Source organism: Sclerotinia sclerotiorum, genomic scaffold (genome assembly GCF_000146945.2).
Source record: "Sclerotinia sclerotiorum 1980 UF-70 scaffold_26 genomic scaffold, whole genome shotgun sequence".
NCBI classification, from domain to species: domain Eukaryota; kingdom Fungi; phylum Ascomycota; class Leotiomycetes; order Helotiales; family Sclerotiniaceae; genus Sclerotinia; species Sclerotinia sclerotiorum.
This window is the reverse complement of record NW_001820810.1, coordinates 271,034-289,567: the sequence shown is the minus strand read 5'-3', so window position 1 is coordinate 289,567 and position 18,534 is coordinate 271,034. Positions and strand designations below refer to the sequence as shown.

Below are 18,534 nucleotides of genomic sequence, written 5' to 3'. Positions count from 1 at the left end.
ATCTGAATACTTCGTAAAGACTGTGTTGGCAGGGTTCGGACGAGTTGTCAAGACGATGGAGATGTATTAAATTGACGAACTCTTCAATGAGTCAAATCAATGACTTTTTCGCAAGAGAGAAAACTTTGAAATTGAAAGCGTCGATTGAATTGAAGGAAGGATTATGATCCGATAGGGGTTCGGTCGTCCTGTGAAGTACAAAGTCCCTTTGACAGAGAAGGATGCTTGAGACTGATTGAGCTTGAATTACAGCTTGGAAGGATTTCGTAAAGTGGACTTGAACTTTGGAGGAAAAAGGGTTTCGTGAAAGGATGGCTCTATCGATAATGGTTGACTTGAGAGTTTCCGTTTCAATATACAAACCTTCATTAATACAAAAGAAGAGATGCTGACATGAGAGACGAAATATGATTGAGATACAAAAAGAGGGAGGGAATGATGCGTAAGTGAAATGTAAGTTGGACGTAAGACTACTATGTATGTATGTATGGTGGAGGAGGTGAAGGGCAGGATGAAAGAGAGATATCATGGATTGTTGAGATGGACCGAGTGTCTTTTTTCGAGGAAGGGTATTCGCTTATGAAGTTTAGTGCGATGTGCTGAAACTTGCTTGGATGGGATGGAGAGATGGTGCGAAGACGGATTCTATTTGGAAATAATTAATGTATCTGTTGCCAAACGAAGGGCTTAAGCCAGAGTTGGTACGAGAAACAAACGAGGCTAGTAAGAGCTGGGTAAGAGGGGACCAAAGAGGAACGGGAGAGGTACGAGAGAGGTACGAAAGAGGTCATGGAGAGATCCTCACAGGTACAAGAATAAGGTACGAAAGTTAAAGGTTAGTATAGCGTCGATTAGTTTTACATCAATGGTAGATGGATAGGTAAATTTGGGTAAGTGGGCGAATGAGCGAGCAAGTGAATGCGTAAATTAGATTTTATAAAATTACATCTTACCTAGGTAATTAATACAGATACAAGGAAAAGATATCATCCAGCAGAATAGCAAAATAATTTCAGAGCTTCGGATTTTGTTGATGTTTCTACATATATGACTAGCTGGCTATTCTCTTGCGCTTCTTTCATTAGTATAGTTTGTTCAATTAGTTCCATTTGTTCCATTTAGACAAAGAGCAAAAAGCACCAAGGATATACGAAAGTATACGTCTTACATCTATAGCTCGACATACATATCTGCTTCAAACAAATTGGCTTTAATAGTGTAAGCAATACATATGTTTTAGATGATTGTTTAACTGCAAATCATCAGTTAATGATATTATACGGAGTACCAAGCTTGAGAACGGACACTAATAATCTCTGGTAAAAAGAGAAGAAAACGCCATCACAGATCATTACCCCATAGCCAAGTCAACCATGACTTAGGTGTTCACTAGATAGTGTCAAAGTGATGTGCTAATAAATCTTTCTACTCCAGTAACTAATAAGTTATCATTCAGAAATCTAATTCATCTTCTATAGCTTGAGGGCTCACTTTTGTACATATACATCACATCACATCAAACCCTCTTATAACCTATCTACTGCATGAGTTTCTCAAAATAACATCTCACCGCATATCAGGTACATATATTTCCGAATATCAAAACACTCACTCGTGCAGCTGGTAACCCGTCAGTCATTATTCTATACGTAGTAACCGCCATCTGACTGCGAAAACCATTATTAGTTATTCATCTGCAAATACCTAGCCAGCCTTGTTTCCCTGTACTCGCTCATTCACCATCTCATTATCTACATTACCCTTAGAGTTTCCTTGCATCCTATCAAAACACTGGCGTTCTATTAGGTTTATCTCTTCATCCATCCAGTCTTATCAAATCAGCCTCTATAAATAATTGGGGGCCGTATCAGGATTTTAAGGTACGAAATTGATGCAGTGTCACAATTCAATCATCCTGCATTTATTATTACACCAATGACTTCTCTCCCATGACGATATGTACTGTAACCTCCCCTACCTACCTATATTTCCCCTTTTCAAAAATATCATCTAGAAGATATTTTCCTATCCGTTCTAACGTAACATTTGTTTGATGCTTATTACCTCTTCCGACCTTTTCCTAGAAAAGTTCACCGGTTGTATCAATGTTCTTTCATCGCTTCGGCCATCGTGACTGCGCTGAACTTTGAAGTGTAATGCATTGATCTCTGGCTTGTTTTATATAACTATTGGTCCACGCACGCACATCAGTCCAAAAAAGAAGTCGAGATTAATTGCTCGGATCTCTCCATGATTCAACTTACATTCTCACATCGGTACCTAGACTACTCAGTAGGTAGCTTTCCATTGTCCCGAATATGCCGTACTCTTACCCCTTAAAAATTGGCAGTTGAGTGTGACAATGGCGTGGGAATTCTTCATTTGAAAGTTTTGATCTTCATCTACCTTCCCCCATACGTTCAATTATACATGTCCAATGGCACTGTTGATTGGTATTTTCATAATCGTGGCTGGTAAAGTTCATCTTGATGATGCATATTCTCTCATCTCTGATTGATCTGTTTCTGCTGATTGATTCATTTTGAAACCTTAGCGTACATACCAAGTATAGCATGGGAAGAATGCATTAAGTATGCCATGAGCAACTCCAACCGCACTCAACTCTAGAAATGGAAATCTTTTACAGCCTTGTCATCTGCCCTTGAAAGCACTTTATTTACTTGATGAGCTTCACTGGAACCGTTAAACAACTTCATTGCGACATTCATACTTGATGTGATATGTATTTAGCCTATCACTTTACCACTGTGCTATCTGCGATGCTTTTCAAAGTCATTTCCATCTTTAGCATCATTACTATCGAAATAGAGGGTTTTCCTCGAAGAAAACGTGATGTTTGCGAAATGCCAAGGTTTGAGATCATGGTTCTTCTAGAAATTTTTGCATGAATGATACGATGATTTTCAGGTAAAATATCGAGCAAGTTTTATCAAACTCCTGACCCATCTAAGAATTTCTATTTATAAATGAAAAGGCTTGAGGAGAAGTGTCCTCAAAATCGTATTGTAGGCGCAGGATTGTACGCAGTGCAGTATACAGAGTATCTTCAAAGTAATACCGAGTACCGGTCGGTAGATAGCGAGAATGATAACAAGGATTCATACGCAGTAAGTCGTACTGCTGTACCAAACTTTGAAAGAAAGGTGCATCATGTGACGTCAGGTTGCCGTAACTTGTGCCCTGCCCTGCCCGGAAACGAATCTGCGGCCCAACCCTATGTACGCACCTTCTTCGGGTGATCTTTTGATCGCTCCCGCCGCTTTACTGGCTTCCGCTTTTTAATCATAAACCGGCGCTGTTTAAGATAAGCATGTGCGACTTACCTAACTCAATCGGGAAGGCCCGGCTTAAGATTATTCCGCTTTATTGATTTGATAATGAGATTTATCCGAGAGCTTCTTCAACAACAATAATTACAATCGCATTTTAGTTACCGTCGCGAGAAGCGTGTCGCGTTTCAAAAGCTCGGCAGTGAATGAAAAAGGCGATGATAATACTCTCTCCCATATCTGCGACGGCGTATTCAAAACAAATCAATAAAAATGGCAGACGATATCGATGAGGATACCCCAATGCGAACTGAGGATAATCCATCCGACGACGACAGTGGTAGTGACAGTGAACAAAATGGCGGAGAAGGAGAAGTTGAATGGATGGTTACATCGCGACAAAAACGTTCAACTGCAGGAAATCGATTGAATGCTTTATTACAACAAGAAGAACCGGATGATGAATTAGAACTTTTATTCGCAGAAGATGAAAATGAGGAAGATCATGGATTCGTTGATGTGGAGGCCGATTCTGATGTACAAATGGATTCTTCTGATGATGATGATGATGAAGGACCTGCAGCTGGCGCAGATGATCTTGAAGGGGAGAAAGAGTTACAACGGAAGGAAAAGGCAGAACGATTGGCAAAGAAACGGAAGATGAATGATGGTATACCAAAGATATTCAAAAAGAGAGTTAAGATCGATCCTACGACTCCCTCCAAGCCTGCTCCAAGACCAAAGAAAAAGTCCGAACGCGCTTCATGGATTCCAACTCCAGAAGATGCGCCAACTCGAGCATCGGCTCGTGGTACTACGAAAAAAAGTAAAGAACAGTTACATGCGCAAATGATAGATCGGGAGAAGAAGAGGTTAAAACAGTTGGCGAATATGGAGAAAGCCGCTGCAGCAAAAGAAGCCGCAAGGAAACCAGCCATGACACAAGAAGATAGATTGGCAGAAGCTGCAAGGGTGGAAAAGAGTAATTCCAAGAGTTTAAGTAGATGGGAAGAAGCGGAACAACAAAGGGAAGAAGAACAGAGGTTAAAATTGGCGGCATTGCATAATAGAAAATTAGAAGGTCCTGTTATTACCTGGTGGAGTGGATGCGCGACATGGGTAGGAGGAAAATTAATTGCAATTGGATCGAAGAAACTCAAATCGGATGAAACTAAGGAAAAGTCGAAGAAGAGAAAGACTGGGGAAATGGAGGATGAAAATGAACCTGGATCACCGGAATCAACTACTTTGAAAGGTTGTACTATTCAAGGCTCGGCTGTGGCCAATGCGCCAGTTAGTGATAGAAAGGATTCGATACCTGGAATCGCCTCGGGAATCGCTACAAGTGATGCAGATAAAGATGGAGTTTCATTGAAGCAGGAATCTACATCAATGATTTCTGATGGCAATCTGCATCCTCCTCATCCAGAATCACAACTTAGTAGTATTCTCAAGCCACCACAACTACCAACCATTCCTCCATCTAGCAGTATCCTTCAACCACCTACCAGCATCCTTCAGCCACCCACCAGCATCCTTCAGCCATCCACCAGCATCCTTCAACCACCCAATCAAACTTCTGGAGCTGTCCCAAATATAAGTGGACTTCAACCACCACATCAAACTACCGGTGCCGTTCCTCATATCAATGGACCACTTCAACTTCCACAATCACATAATCACGCCGTTCCAATCATACCTCACCAAACACCATCCGCCGTTCCTCCATTCTTCCTTCAACCTCCATCCCTTGATAGTTCTAAACCTCTTCCTAGTTTTCAACCTCCGAATACAAACTATCCTCGTTTAATGCCTTCTCAAACAACTCCTTTCTCTTTTACCGCTTCTCAACATTATTCTCCTTATACTTCAGCTCCTCCTCTACCTCCTCCACAACCACCTGTCACGGAATATGCGCTTAGGAATTGTCTCATCTTGACAAATTTCAATGAAGAAGAAATTAAAAATAAAGATATACAAACAAGGATTTTGTTTAATCAAACATTTCCTAAAGCTCCTAGTAAGTCTATATCATTTCCCTACTATTCATCCATTTACCCATCATCCTACCCCCTCATACATACATACATTACTAACCCCACCTACCCAGCCAAAACCAAAACTCCCTCATCAAAATCCCACACCCTCTGCGCAATAACCCACTACCCCGCCAAATTCCGCGATCCAAAAACAGGTCTCCCATATTTAAATTCCTACGCCTACAAGGAAATTCAAAAATTAAGAAGAGGTGAATATAGATGGAGTAAATTACTAGGTGCATATGTGGGAAATGCATCGGTAGCAGCAAGAGGTGTACCGGGAAGATTTTTGAAAGGTGGTGAGAGAGATGTACCCGTGACGTCGGGTATTATAGGTACGGGAAAAGATATTTCCGTGACGGGTGCTTCTATGTTGGCGTCGACGTCGATACAGGCGCCGGTACCGATGATGGCGAATGGGAAGTAGATGGTTTTGTTGGGTAGTTAGGGAGTAAATAGCTACAGCTAATTATAGCTATCACTACAAATACCATAAATTAATATAGATTTTTCAAATTTCCAAGCATGTAAATAAGAATTCTAGAATCTACCCATCGCACCTCCAGTGGTTATGGAACAACAAAGTCTAGCTCTGGAGATTATGGCGAAAATGATCAGATAACCTCGAGTGGATATGGTAGAGATAAACCCAGCTCTACTGGATTCGGAGACGACGACCAAGATAAACAATTCTCAGGATTGTAAAAGGGTCGCACAGCCACCCACCCACCCATTCGAATTTGAATTCATGACAAAATCTCTGCAATTTGAAAAGCTATTATTTCATTAATTATTGAAATATTTTTAATAATTTATTTAATTTTATTTTTTTTTGGGAAAAAGAAAAAAGAGAAATTTTGAAAAAAAAAAAAAAAAAAGATATAAATAATAAAATTTTATTTTTACTTAAATTATTTATAATTTTAAATAATGTTAAAAGGAATGACCTTACACAGGGAATAGTGGGAGGCTGATAGGGCAGAACTGAGGTAATATTGGTCTAGTATATTAATCACTCTTCTAAGTTCTACGGAAGTACGAAGCTGTTACGAGGTTTGCCGTCTAGATCACGTGGAAGTGCTCTAGGCTCTCGAAGTAGGTTTATAACTAGGCGTCAAGCAGGGACTTAAAGTAATGACAATAATGATATGCAATTCGTAACTAATAGTAGAGTATACTAAATGATTGATCTTGAGCACGAAGCTCTATACAAAGGAAATCCATCTTGATTATATAGTCCTTCATGCTTCTATGATTACTGGTGATCCTTCATGATCACCAGTGATCACCTATATCGTGATCCTTAGTGATCCTTAATGATCACTACTGATCATTTGTGATCACGTGTCTTGGTAGTTGTGTAGCCCGTCGTAACAGAAGCTCTCCTACAGAGAGCTTCTCAATCTAGTCCTAATAGGACTAGTGCCCTGTGCACGTGCTACGCAGGAACCATTCATTTTAACAAATAAATATATTTTTTTAATTTATTCTTGTTGATTTTTTTAAAAAGTTAAAAATAAAAATATAATCTTAAATTTTAAATATAATTATTTTATTTTATTTTATTTTATTTTATTTTATTTTATTTTATTTTATTTTATTTTATTTTATTTTATTTTATTTTATTTTATTTTATTTTATTTTATTTTATTTTATTTTATTTTATTTTATTTTATTTTATTTTATTTTATTTTATTTTATTTTATTTGTGACGCCTCACACCTCCGGGTCACGTGGCATGCCCCGTTTGTATTTAATCATAGGAAAACTCTCTACTCTTGTTTTCCTTCTTCTTTTCTCCTTAGCTTAGTATTTTCTAATACAAGATACTTTACCCAGTATTCTTGAGTGTGACATTATTTTATTTTATTTTATTTTATTTTATTTTATTTTATTTTATTTTATTTTATTTTATTTTATTTTATTTTATTTTATTTTATTTTATTTCATTTCATTTCATTTCATTTCATTTCATTTCAATTCATTATAAATAATTAATTGATTATATAATTAAAGATCTTATAAAGTAAAATACATAAAAAAATTTATATACTTAAATCAGATATTTAAATCTTGAGTATTTATAATACTTACTACAGTATAATACAATACTTGGTATATCTATCTATCTATTTAATCATCTACTCATACCAATCACCAGTATCACTTCACTTCTCTTCTCCATCCCCTATCATCCACTCCCTCAATTCCAAGCTATAAAATTCACTAAACTCACTCCACTCCAGTTCAATTCATCCCGTCCCAATGCAACCAACCCAATCCAATGCAACACAACACAATGCAAGCAATGCATTCTTTCTTTCCATACCTTCCATGCTCAAATATCCCTTCCAAGCCATCTAAATACAACCATTTTGTAAACTACCATAATATGCACACAAGTCCGTAATTTTTAATTTCCATACTTCAATTTCAAATGTTGAAGTCAAAACCCATAACTCCCCCCAAAAACACAGCAGACCAAATAACACCATGCTCAAGGCTTTGGGGGAAAAAAAATCATAAACACCTCAATGTAACAATAGGTATCTCGATATACTCTTGATTTAACATCCTTAATCAATGGTAAACTTCGCATTCTTAACGTTTCCTCTGTTTCTTCGCCGCCTCACTTCTAGTTTGTCTCTCTTCCTCAATCGCTGGTGGTAAAATTGGAGCCGCTTTCTTAGCTGGTTTACGATTTCGTGGTTGATCTGAATGTAGATGTCCCAATTCACTAATCGCTGTATTATTACGCCAAGATAAACATCGATGAGCTGTATGATCAACATGAGGTTGTTGTTTTCCACGAGTCGACATTCGTTTATGACTTGAATCAACACTCTTTTCATCGCTAGGGTTAAGGTATTCCTTCCGCTTTTCCATATGAGTAACAATCTTGTCCTTGTAAAGTTGAAGTTCCTTTCGAAGTTTCAACTCGTTATTGCCACGAGCATCGAGCCAATTAAGTAAACCATCAACTGAATCAGGATCTTCATAGTATCCCCATTGATGAGCATTGAATACATGAGTATTTCCTTCTTCCATAACCTTCCGTTCCGGTACCGTCATATTGAATTTATATCGATATTCATCTTGCCATTCGGGTCGCATTTCGATAAATCCTTCACGCTCAAGATCATCTGGTCCTTGGACCCAGATACATCCGTTGGCATATCCAGCATCAGCAGTAGAGCTTGTAGGAAGACCACTGTATGGCATACCATTGCGTTCAAACCAATAATAGCGATTCCAAAATCGATCCTTACCAAGTACACGAGTACGAGGACAATCGGCCTCTCGAAGATCATTGTCGAGTATGGCAATTTCTTCCTCGCACTCCTTAATCTTATCCTGTAATTTTTGTATGTCTTTAAGAACCTTTGTGAGTGCCTTAGATTGTTTCGGCGCTTTAGGTTCTGCCTCTGCTTTTGCTTTCTTCTCCTGTTCAGCTTCACGCTTGCGCTTTCGTTCGGCTGCTCGATCAAGTCCACGACGTAATGATCGGGTTGGAGGAGCTTCTTCATCTGAGTCCATAATTTCATCACCATGAGAATCTTGAACTTCTTCCTCGACATCGTGCATAGTCACATCTCCATTGACACTAGCTGAAGCTTCTTTCTCCGCAGCCTTCTCTACAACTGGCGCAGGACTTGGTTCAGGGGGTGGTTCAAGTGCTTTTCGCGTTTCGTTGAGTTTCTTAAGAGCATCATGTCTAATTCAGTTAGCAATTTATCAAGAAAATACTGAAAACACTTACGCATCCTTCCTAGTGCGCTGGAACTGAATCTTTTCCTTTCGAAGCATCGTCATATGTTCACTACTTTCTTCCATGTACCCACGAATTGCCCTGGTTTCGGCAGTAAGCATGCAGATGATTTGAAGAGCCTTGATACGAAGGTTGACGTCAAGTTTGGCATATTGAAGACGAGCAGTCTCTTGTGTCGGTTCCATGTTGAGAGGGGCGAGTTGAACAAGAAGTGCCTCGCAATCAGCAAAATACCTCTCATCTTTCGAAAGTTGATGTAACAGGCCAACCATGATAGCTTCCCAACCACCATTTTTGAAGTCACGCTTTCTTAACTTCTCGATCCATTCAATGCTATCTTCCATCTCGGCTGCGCGGTGAGTATTTACTGGTCCAGCTGGTTCTTCCGGGGGTTGCTCGGCTGCCTTCTGTAAAGCTTCCGCCTCAGCTTTTGCCAGACTACTTCTAGTGGCGCGTCCCTTGGGTTTTGGCTCTGGTTCTGGTGTAGGTGTTGGCACAGCGCTAGCCTCTATAGAATCTTCATCCTCATCGTCTGAATCTTCCAATTCAGGTAGTTGAACCTGTAGTTTTCCATCATCGGCATCGGAATTTACCAAAATCTTCAAAACCGCGCAATGAATTTCTACGAATAACTCGCAGTCTACATCTTCTGACGTAAATTGTAATGCTTCAACGAAATCATCAAAAGTAAATGAGTCCAATTTGAAGATTTGACAATAGACATTTAAAGTGTCCCATGTTTCTAGTAATTGGCCAATGGATGACATATGAATGCCATTACCCTCGGCGCTTGGTCTTCCACAGATCATAGGATTATCTTGCGAAAAGTATTTAAGGTCGGGTCGTTTCGGTCCATCAACTCTAGGGGCCACTTCCAAATCCTCAATTGGGTATTTGATAGGCGGTGGTGGTGGAGGAGCCGGAGGAAGGGATGCAAGAGGCGCAAACGCGAAGGTAGAGTTGTGGAAGTTTTGGAAGTGAGGTCCCACTTGTTGTGGTGGCCCATTGGCTTGAAAGGTGTGAGACATGAAGGGAGGAGCATGGGGATGAGAATTGAATGGAATTTGCGGAGGGGTTTGAAAGTGGGGATGGGGAGGAGGGAAATGTGTAGGAATAAAATTCAAAGGAGCAGGGTCTAAAGATGGCTGCTGCTTACTCTTTGCCAGTTGGGACTGTTGCTGCTTGCTCTTGTGGCTCTTGGGTGCTGGCTTCAACTCCGGGAGTCTAGCTTGTGGTCCATTTCCTCCGTGAAAGCTACCAACCATACCATCAAAATCAGTCGCTCCGATCTTTTTTTGAGATTGGTTTTGTTTTCTTTCCGCTGCTTTACTCTCATATCGAAGATGCGGAGGAACTCTAATGTCGATATTATAAATGGCGGCCACATCGTGCTTCACCAACCAAGGCGCACCGGTCCATGCCTCCCTCGTAACAGTTTTCTTAATGAAAGACCGCAGAACTTGTTTTGTGAAAATCTTGCGGTCACGCGTAATATGAGCGTCGTCCACTACTGCCTCTTCGTTTGGTCGACCGTCTAGGCTAACAAAATATCTTGAGAAAGGTGCGCTCAGTGTGCCATCCGGCAGAACTTTGCTTCCAAAATGTGTTTTTTCTCTCACGGTACCAGTAAGTCGATCGCCTGTAACCACATGAACTGTGACGACCTCTCCAGGATAATAATCGGACCTAAACTCTTCGAAAATCGTGTCCACCAAGGTATCGATTCGAGAAATGGTTTGGAATTGTACACGTCTTAGGATTGGCTGCTTCAATGCGTTTGGAAATGCCTCTTCGACCTCTTGCGCACCTGCCAACTATATAATAGGTTAGCCCTCCTCCTCACTAGCGCGATGCGATATAAAGAATTCCGTACCTCACTCTTAAGTGCCTCAAAGAATGATAGACCAGAATGGCCTGAGATTTGGCAAATAAATCGACGCTAGGGTTAGTTAGTAAATGTCGCGAGCTAGCTGTGGTTGGGAAAGTCTCGAACCTGTTTGTAGAAATCCATTCTTATTCTGTTAGCGTGTTCCACTAGGGGTCGACAGTGAGGGGCAATTTAGTCAAACTCACCGATTTAAGTAATCTTCGTAGTCTAAGAAATACTCTCCAGTAGCAGGAATCACCCAGACCTATGACTTTTATTAGTCATCGTACATAGGGATAGAAATTCAGACAAATGAAGTCCATACCTCTGTGTCTTCATTCTCAATTTCCGGTTTTGGTGCATATTGTACTGGCTTCCTCTTAAAGAGAACCTAAAGAGTTTAGTTATATTTTTAAGTTTTGAGGAGACGGAAAGGAACAGCTTACCATTGTGAGAGTTAGTTATAGTCAAATAGCCCTGACCATGTAGAAGATCCTAAGGAAAAAGAATGTTAGTATTTGATATACCCCTCCATAGAGCAAGCAAGACGCTTTGCGCCAGACTACTGTGACGCTTAAAAAGTTTAAAAAGTTGGTGGTGAATTGATCTGACAGTGACGTGGAGTTGGAGCGTGGTAGAAAGACTAGCTGACTTGCCCTTTCACAGCTTGGGTGTTATTTGTGGAAGCATATCAATCTCTAAACTTACAGATATAGCTCCAGACGCGTCCGGGGGGCTCGGTACGTGATGAAGAAATCCTACAAGCTCGTAGAATCAATGTGGTGAGTTGGTGGTTGATGAAATTTGTTGATAGTTACGCGTTGTCAGAGTTAACAAGAGGAGGAAGAAGAAGTGGATTTGGAAAAGAAGAACGAACATGAGAAAAGGTCGGGAGGATGTGTTAGCGTAGCGTGTGACAAGGATGCGGGCTAGTGAGAACGGAGACCGATTCGAGAACTTGCGACCCATAGCCGTATACATTTCTATCAAGAGATATAGAATTTCTAAACCTCATGGACTAAACAACTTTCTTATGCTCAATATGTAGCCAGAGATGAGCTCTACGATATGAATGTATGTATATACAATTATCTTTCCATTTGACCAAATAACCCTGAGTATAGGATTTCTAGAAAATATCTCTAACTAATAGCCGCTTCTCATGACATGCTCCTCGAATTTAGGCCTACTTGCCAAGGACTCGGGAAGTGCTGAAAGGTCCTCGGATGTATTTATTCTTCTTTATTATCGATTTTCTACTAGCTCTTGAAGGTAATTCCAACTTGTTCAAGCTGTATTGGGGTGTTATGTGGTGCATAGTGGTTTATTGACATTGGAAAGAGGGTTTTCTCCAGATTCAGGGGTGATGAAGATGACGTTGAATATACTTTGAAATCATGAATCGTTCCTTCAAATAGTCATCCGTAATGATATTGTCGTTGCTGACATTTCTACTAAATCAATCATGACTTGATCATTCTACTCCCAAGTCTCACAACACAAAACTTTTGCAGAGGAAAATCCGGGCGGATGCCATCGTTGGCATTTGACAAAAAGGGTTTAGCGTTCCCGCTAAGCCAGCCGATTCTTTTAAACAACCCAACCTCAACTCCCGAGCTTTGTCCTGGCAAGACCCTACCAAAGCCCTGAAGATCCAAGGTTTGATTAATTCTCACATTATCATCAAAGATTGGATGAAATAATTGAACTTCACGATAATTTTACATGAAACCTTCAATATCTCTTGCTTTCGATGTAAATAGGGGGGTCAATACCCCTGCAAATTATATTTCATGACGTTGATATTGATGTGATGCCACGCTCTCCCTGAAGGAACTGCTCTGATCTCCCCACTTTCTCCTCCATTGAATGAGATGCACATCATCATTGTAACAACTTTCACTCCACACAGCGAATACGGCAAAATGCAGTAGTTGATGTATCCAAGTAGGGCTTTTCATATGGTTTGCATTCGCTTTCTTCTTGGCCACATCCCGAGTTCCCTAGATATTTTTCAGTACGATTACCATTCCAAATCCCATCATGTTCAATATTTCGAACCCCACTTACTCAGACCGCCATAAATCTCTGGTATTCAATACCAGCATCCTAATCGCCACCCCAATAGCTGGTAGTAGTAATCAATCATGTACTTCCCCCCCCCCTTAAAGTTGGGGTCGATTAGTTTGGTGAATAGGCCCATGTCTTTTCCCCCACCACCCTGGGATCCTCAGACATTGACCCAAAGGTAATATATGGATGACCAATTTGCTTTTCCTAGTCATCTTCCAGATTAGCATCTCTACAAGCATAGCGCGAGTTGTCGTACAGAGCAAATATTGGCCGTTAAACTCGCTTATGCGGTTGTGGTAAATACTGTTCAATATTGACCATCCAAAAGCATGCTCGCAAATGACATTCAGTGCTGCAGTATCAATGAATTCTTAATTTGACAGGACTCCTAAGAAACAAATGGGTATCATTGACTACTCTTAACTTTCAAAATATACTATCAAAAATCCTATCCAGCTTCCCACAACTCCGATTGCCGAGTATGAACTCGTGAACATCAACGGCAAAAACTCTAACTTATTCCCGAAGACAACTTGATGCACCAGCGAGCAATACATTATCAGAGGAATGCTGACAGTAATGTAGAGTGTGCTAAATCTATCAAGTAAGAATATTCTTGATTTTGACGCTGGTGCCAAACGATCAAAGGCAAGGAGAAACAAAACAAGCCAGAAAATGGTATACACAATTTTGATGGGGAATTCCGCAGCTGTGAAAAGCAAAGGGAATAAAGAAACATGACCTGCAACAGCCAATGGTCGAAATGCCCCAAGGAATCGACGATCCTTCAAAGCAATCAGGCTGAACGGTATGATGACTAGAAGAATTGCTTTTTCGTGGACATGCCAGCTGAAAAGAAATGAGGAATAAGCACAAAGTGTTACACCTCCGATGAAGTTGTCCCATGTAGGACTCTTGTAGAGCTTAAACAATGGAATAAAATCAAAGATGGCTGTCAAAGCGAAAGTCATGCCTTTGGTGATTTCGGGTAACACGGCAAAGGAAGTATTTCCAACAAGACCACGAGTCACACTATTGACAGCCGTTTGGTCAACCGCGAGGCCGATTTTGGGGGCGACTGTACATTTGTTAGTTACAAACTTAGGATTACGGAACCTTGAATTTCAATAGCAAGAGACTCTGTTTGGGTGAGGAAGGCTTACCAGATATCAAAACTCGATCAGTGAAGGAGTACATAGCCCAAATATTTGGAGCCCAATAAGCATGACAGAGACCTCTTCCGAAGGGAAAAAGTCTACTTATAATCTGGGGCATTTGACCAAAATAAACGAAAGGTCCAAATGCAGCTCCGAATACTACTGCAATACTAACTCCCAATTTGATAGCATTCCCAAACTTTATATCAAAAGGACGCTTAGGTCCAAACTTGGACCCAAGGCAGTATCCTGATAGTAAAAAGACGAAATATGCTGGCGCAAGATAGAGGTATATATGTTTGAGGCAAAGCAATATTGCGAATAGTATACCACTTGCTAGCTTGGTTCCCTCATTTCTAGCCATAACTAAGGATAATATGAGGAGACCGTACATGAAACCATTATACTGGAAGTGTATATGATCGATAATAAGTAGACCAGGTGAAAGTAGGATCGAAAGAGCGGCTGCTTGCGAAGGACGCTTTAAATTGGTGGGGGCGGTTTTCACAAAGCTTGATAATGTTAGTTCGATGATAATCAGAGATTCAAAAGCACTTACAGATGAAGCGCATACACCAAAACTAATTCAGTAGCAATAACACTTGCGCGTTGAAAGTAGACGGTTTGCCAGCTCCTGTATTCCAAATTTTTGACCATCAACATCAATGGGTCAATCCATTCTGCGAACTTTGATAGAAATAATTCGAAGTATGCGAAGAAGGGTGGATAATCGAGAGTCCATTCTGACGTCTTTTCGATATACCATTCATTTAATGGTAAACTATTCGTAATCGCGAGCCAATTCCTATGAACCTCAAAGTCTGTGGATTTGCTAGAATATTAATCAGGACGATAGTTCCATTGAACGTTGGAGAGATATCGGTTTGTGAGGGGAAGAATCAAGATAACTGACTATGCGGGAAACAATAATATCTTGAAAGCTGTAGCTACCACTGCACATTGTGCAATTGAAGGATATACTTCTGCCATCTAGACATACCCAAGTTAAAGGATTAGGTTAGTCGAAATTGTCTTGGGATGAATTGAATCTCAAATTGAATAGATGAAATAGAATTGTGGTCTCAAAATGAACAAATTGTAAAGTACTCGGTAGTAAGTTTAGAAGTTCCACCACACACACCACCACATCACATCACGGAATTTATAAAGGCCGATATTTCTTGCAGCAACACATCAATCATCAGTCAAAGGGCCAAAGCTCTTCCCCTGCCTGACATTTTGACACAGAACCCACCGAAGCAGCCCACCAACAAGGATAATAGAAGCATTAGAAACATCAGAAACATCAGAAACATCAGAAACATTCCGCACCCAAGTAAGAAATCCCGGAGCCAGCAGAGAAAAGAGAAGGGGAAATAACCCAGCGAATCCATAGAAAGCTTCCGTCCGTGAAAAAAACTTCTACCGCTCAATCAATCAATCAATCAATCAATCACTCACTCACTCACTCCCCGCCGCAATATGGATCCAGCATTTGTACCATCAGAAATAGCTATACGACATCTCGTCAATCATAAATTCACGATAGAAATTGGTCCTTCAATCCAATCACTAGGCAAACCCATCCGAAATCTCATCATTACACTTGTGGGAATCTATTGTGTAAGCAATATAATTCAGAGCACATTGCAATCTGTCTTCAAACAGAATCAAAATCGAAAAGAAGATTAGGTTTGTAGTGGGTGTGGTAGGTGGTAGTAGGTGGTATCACATAGTGGTATCACGGTATCACGCACCGAACTGTACCCCAAAAATCCCCTCCGCCGAGAATTATTAGTATTATTATTACTGCAAGAGAGAAAGTGGCCTGGGGTATTGATCGATCAAAGCTGCCAAGTGTCTACAACATAAATTCAATTCCTCTGTACAGTAGGATTTATCTTGTAAATCATACTACTTATTACTTGTCTGTCTGTCCTCTTCATGTTAATTACATCCTCCTCCTGGAATTGAGGGAAAGGGAATTTTAAAAGGGACGCTGGCAGTTCTTATTCTTATTTTTGGTGCTTACAAAAGAATAAGGATTGGGTAGGTTAGGAAAGGTTTCGAGGTTAAGCACAATGCATTTCTTTAAAGCATCCCTTACATCGGCCGCTGCATTCTTTGCATATACCCAGGCTACATATCTGAATAACGATTTGAGCTTTGGTCACGATGGAAAGTAAGTTACTTCCAATCCTCAATTCCATCCATCAAACATTAAAAATCATAGGATTTCACCGAATGGTCGCGCCATTCCCAATTTTCATTTGATAGGGCAACCAAACTATCCAGATATCCTCAGTAATCGAATCGTTCTTACACCACCTGCATTGGGAAATCAAAGAGGAGCTGTATGGACGGAAAAGAAATTACAACATTCGCAATGGGCTGCAGATATCGAATTCCGTGCCACTGGTCCGGAGAGAGGTGGTGGTAATCTGAATATCTGGTATGCTAAGAATGAGGATATCAAGGTATCAAGCATATACACGGTTGGAAAGTTCGATGGATTAGCTTTGGTTGTTGATCAGTATGCTGGATCTGTATGTCTCTTTCTCTGCGACTACTCCTGCGCAAAATGCTAACGGATCTTAGGCTGGTTTTATTCGTGGATTCCTTAACGATGGCACAACTGAATATTCTTCTCACCATTCAGTCGACTCTCTCGCATTTGGTCATTGCCCCTATTCCTACCGAAATCGAGGCATTCCATCCAAAATTCACATTCGTCAAACTGCCGATAATTTCAAAGTCGAGGTTGATGGTACCTTATGTTTTCAATCTGATAAGATCAAGCTACCATTAGGTTATGTCTTTGGAGTAACTGCCGCCTCTGCAGAAAATCCAGATTCATTTGAAATCTTTAAATTTGTCGTCACCACCGATTCCCATACTCCTGATGATCAAGTTCAAAATCCCGCGAACGAAAATCAACAACAATTTCAAGCTGCCAATAATCCTCCTCAACAGCAGAACCAACAAAATCAACAAAATCAACAATCCCAACAGCAAAATCAAGCAGGAGCAACCCTAGATATTCCTGGTGAAACCCCTGCTTCCGACTACAAATCCTCCGATGCCCAATTCGCAGATCTTCACAACCGTCTTCAAGCAATGATGAAACACATTACAGCTTTAAATCGCGACTTTTCTCAATATCAAGCCAATTCGATTTCTCGTCTTGAATCTCTCAATGGAAATATTGCTTCCCTCACAAACACCATCTCCCGTCTAGAATCCTCCTTATCAAAATTAGATTCCGTTTCAGCCTTGGAAAGAAATTTGAGAGATGTAGCAAATGATGTTAAGAGTACCAAAAAGGAATTACACGAGGCCTTGGATAGACATGTATTAAGTTTGAAGCAAAGAGTGGCAGAAACTCATGGAAGTGTATTAGGTACGGTAGGAGAGGGATTTAAAGCTCATCAATCGAGTATTGGATATGCGGGTTTAGCATTCATCGTTGTGGGAAGTCAGATTGGTTTGATTCTTGCTTATGTCTTGTATAAGAAGAGGAAGAATGGGGGTCAGAAGAAATATTTGTGAGTGTGAGGGATGGGTGAAAGGGATGGATGGATGGATGGATGGATGGATGGATGGATGGAGGATTGTTTGTACATTATTGGATAGAATAGGGTTATAAATGAAGATATATTTATTGACTATTAACTATTGACTATTAACTATCGATGTAGAGAGATAATAGAGATGATAGAAATATAATGTTGAGGTTATTATTTATTATAGATATACCTTGGTGATCCTATGTAAGGAAAGACCTCTATTATAAAACAGTATAATTTATTGTGTTTATAAATAGAGAGATTGGATGATGGATGGTGTATTTGTAGTTTTGAATAGAGATGATAGAGATGATAGAGGTGATAGAGATGATAGAGATGATAAAGATGATGATTAGGTAGGTATATAAGGTTATCGTAAAGATTGGTTGGATTAGTTGGATGTAGGTACTAGGTATGTAGGTATATTGTTTTATAGGAGTTTGTGATAATTGTGTTACGTCGGACTCCCACAAGCCCATTACCACGTGATTTGATCACGTGATGGACCCTACATAATACGCACGAAAAATAAAGGTCCAACATATTCTTAGGTCCAGGACCTTTCAGGGTCCTGAAGATCTATAGTATGAAGGTCTATATAATCAGGACAAATTTCCTTTGTATAGAGTTTCGTGCTCAAGATCAATCATTTAGTATACTCTACTATTAATTACGAATTGCATATCATTATTGTCATTACTTAAATCCCTGCTTGACGCCTAGTTATAAACCACCTCGAGAGCCTAGAGCACTTCCACGTGATCTAGACGGCA

At 40.1% G+C, this 18,534-nt stretch overlaps 6 protein-coding genes across 6 annotated transcripts; 3 read left to right on the top strand and 3 right to left on the bottom strand.

Annotated features, from left to right (window-relative positions):
* Positions 1–662: 662 nt before the first annotated feature.
* Positions 663–1,441, top strand: SS1G_13665 (predicted protein; the record flags this gene model as incomplete). The annotated part of the gene is made up of 3 exons (XM_001585376.1): positions 663–820; positions 1,177–1,218; positions 1,435–1,441. The coding sequence occupies 3 exons, from the start codon at positions 663–665 to the stop codon at positions 1,439–1,441; spliced, it is 207 nt and encodes a 68-aa protein (XP_001585426.1).
* A 263-nt stretch (positions 1,442–1,704) lies between these two features.
* Positions 1,705–2,575, bottom strand: SS1G_13664 (predicted protein; the record flags this gene model as incomplete). Its single annotated transcript, XM_001585375.1, has 3 exons — positions 1,705–1,780; positions 1,983–2,080; positions 2,564–2,575. The coding sequence occupies 3 exons, from the start codon at positions 2,573–2,575 to the stop codon at positions 1,705–1,707; spliced, it is 186 nt and encodes a 61-aa protein (XP_001585425.1).
* Positions 2,576–3,563: 988 nt separating this feature from the next.
* On the top strand, positions 3,564–6,034 carry SS1G_13663 (hypothetical protein; the record flags this gene model as incomplete). Its single annotated transcript, XM_001585374.1, has 3 exons — positions 3,564–5,310; positions 5,401–5,664; positions 5,874–6,034. The coding sequence occupies 3 exons, from the start codon at positions 3,564–3,566 to the stop codon at positions 6,032–6,034; spliced, it is 2,172 nt and encodes a 723-aa protein (XP_001585424.1).
* A 1,896-nt stretch (positions 6,035–7,930) lies between these two features.
* SS1G_13662 (hypothetical protein) lies at positions 7,931–11,414 on the bottom strand (the record flags this gene model as incomplete). Its single annotated transcript, XM_001585373.1, has 8 exons — positions 7,931–9,044; positions 9,090–10,107; positions 10,255–10,912; positions 10,972–11,037; positions 11,092–11,110; positions 11,172–11,230; positions 11,291–11,356; positions 11,412–11,414. The coding sequence occupies 8 exons, from the start codon at positions 11,412–11,414 to the stop codon at positions 7,931–7,933; spliced, it is 3,003 nt and encodes a 1,000-aa protein (XP_001585423.1).
* A 1,732-nt stretch (positions 11,415–13,146) lies between these two features.
* On the bottom strand, positions 13,147–15,156 carry SS1G_13661 (hypothetical protein; the record flags this gene model as incomplete). Its single annotated transcript, XM_001585372.1, has 5 exons — positions 13,147–13,242; positions 13,476–14,116; positions 14,202–14,707; positions 14,755–15,016; positions 15,147–15,156. The coding sequence occupies 5 exons, from the start codon at positions 15,154–15,156 to the stop codon at positions 13,147–13,149; spliced, it is 1,515 nt and encodes a 504-aa protein (XP_001585422.1).
* Positions 15,157–16,276: 1,120 nt separating this feature from the next.
* SS1G_13660 (hypothetical protein) lies at positions 16,277–17,744 on the top strand (the record flags this gene model as incomplete). The annotated part of the gene is made up of 3 exons (XM_001585371.1): positions 16,277–16,377; positions 16,429–16,741; positions 16,794–17,744. 3 exons carry the CDS (start codon positions 16,277–16,279, stop codon positions 17,742–17,744), a joined length of 1,365 nt encoding a protein of 454 aa, XP_001585421.1.
* Between the last annotated feature and the right edge of the window lie 790 nt (positions 17,745–18,534).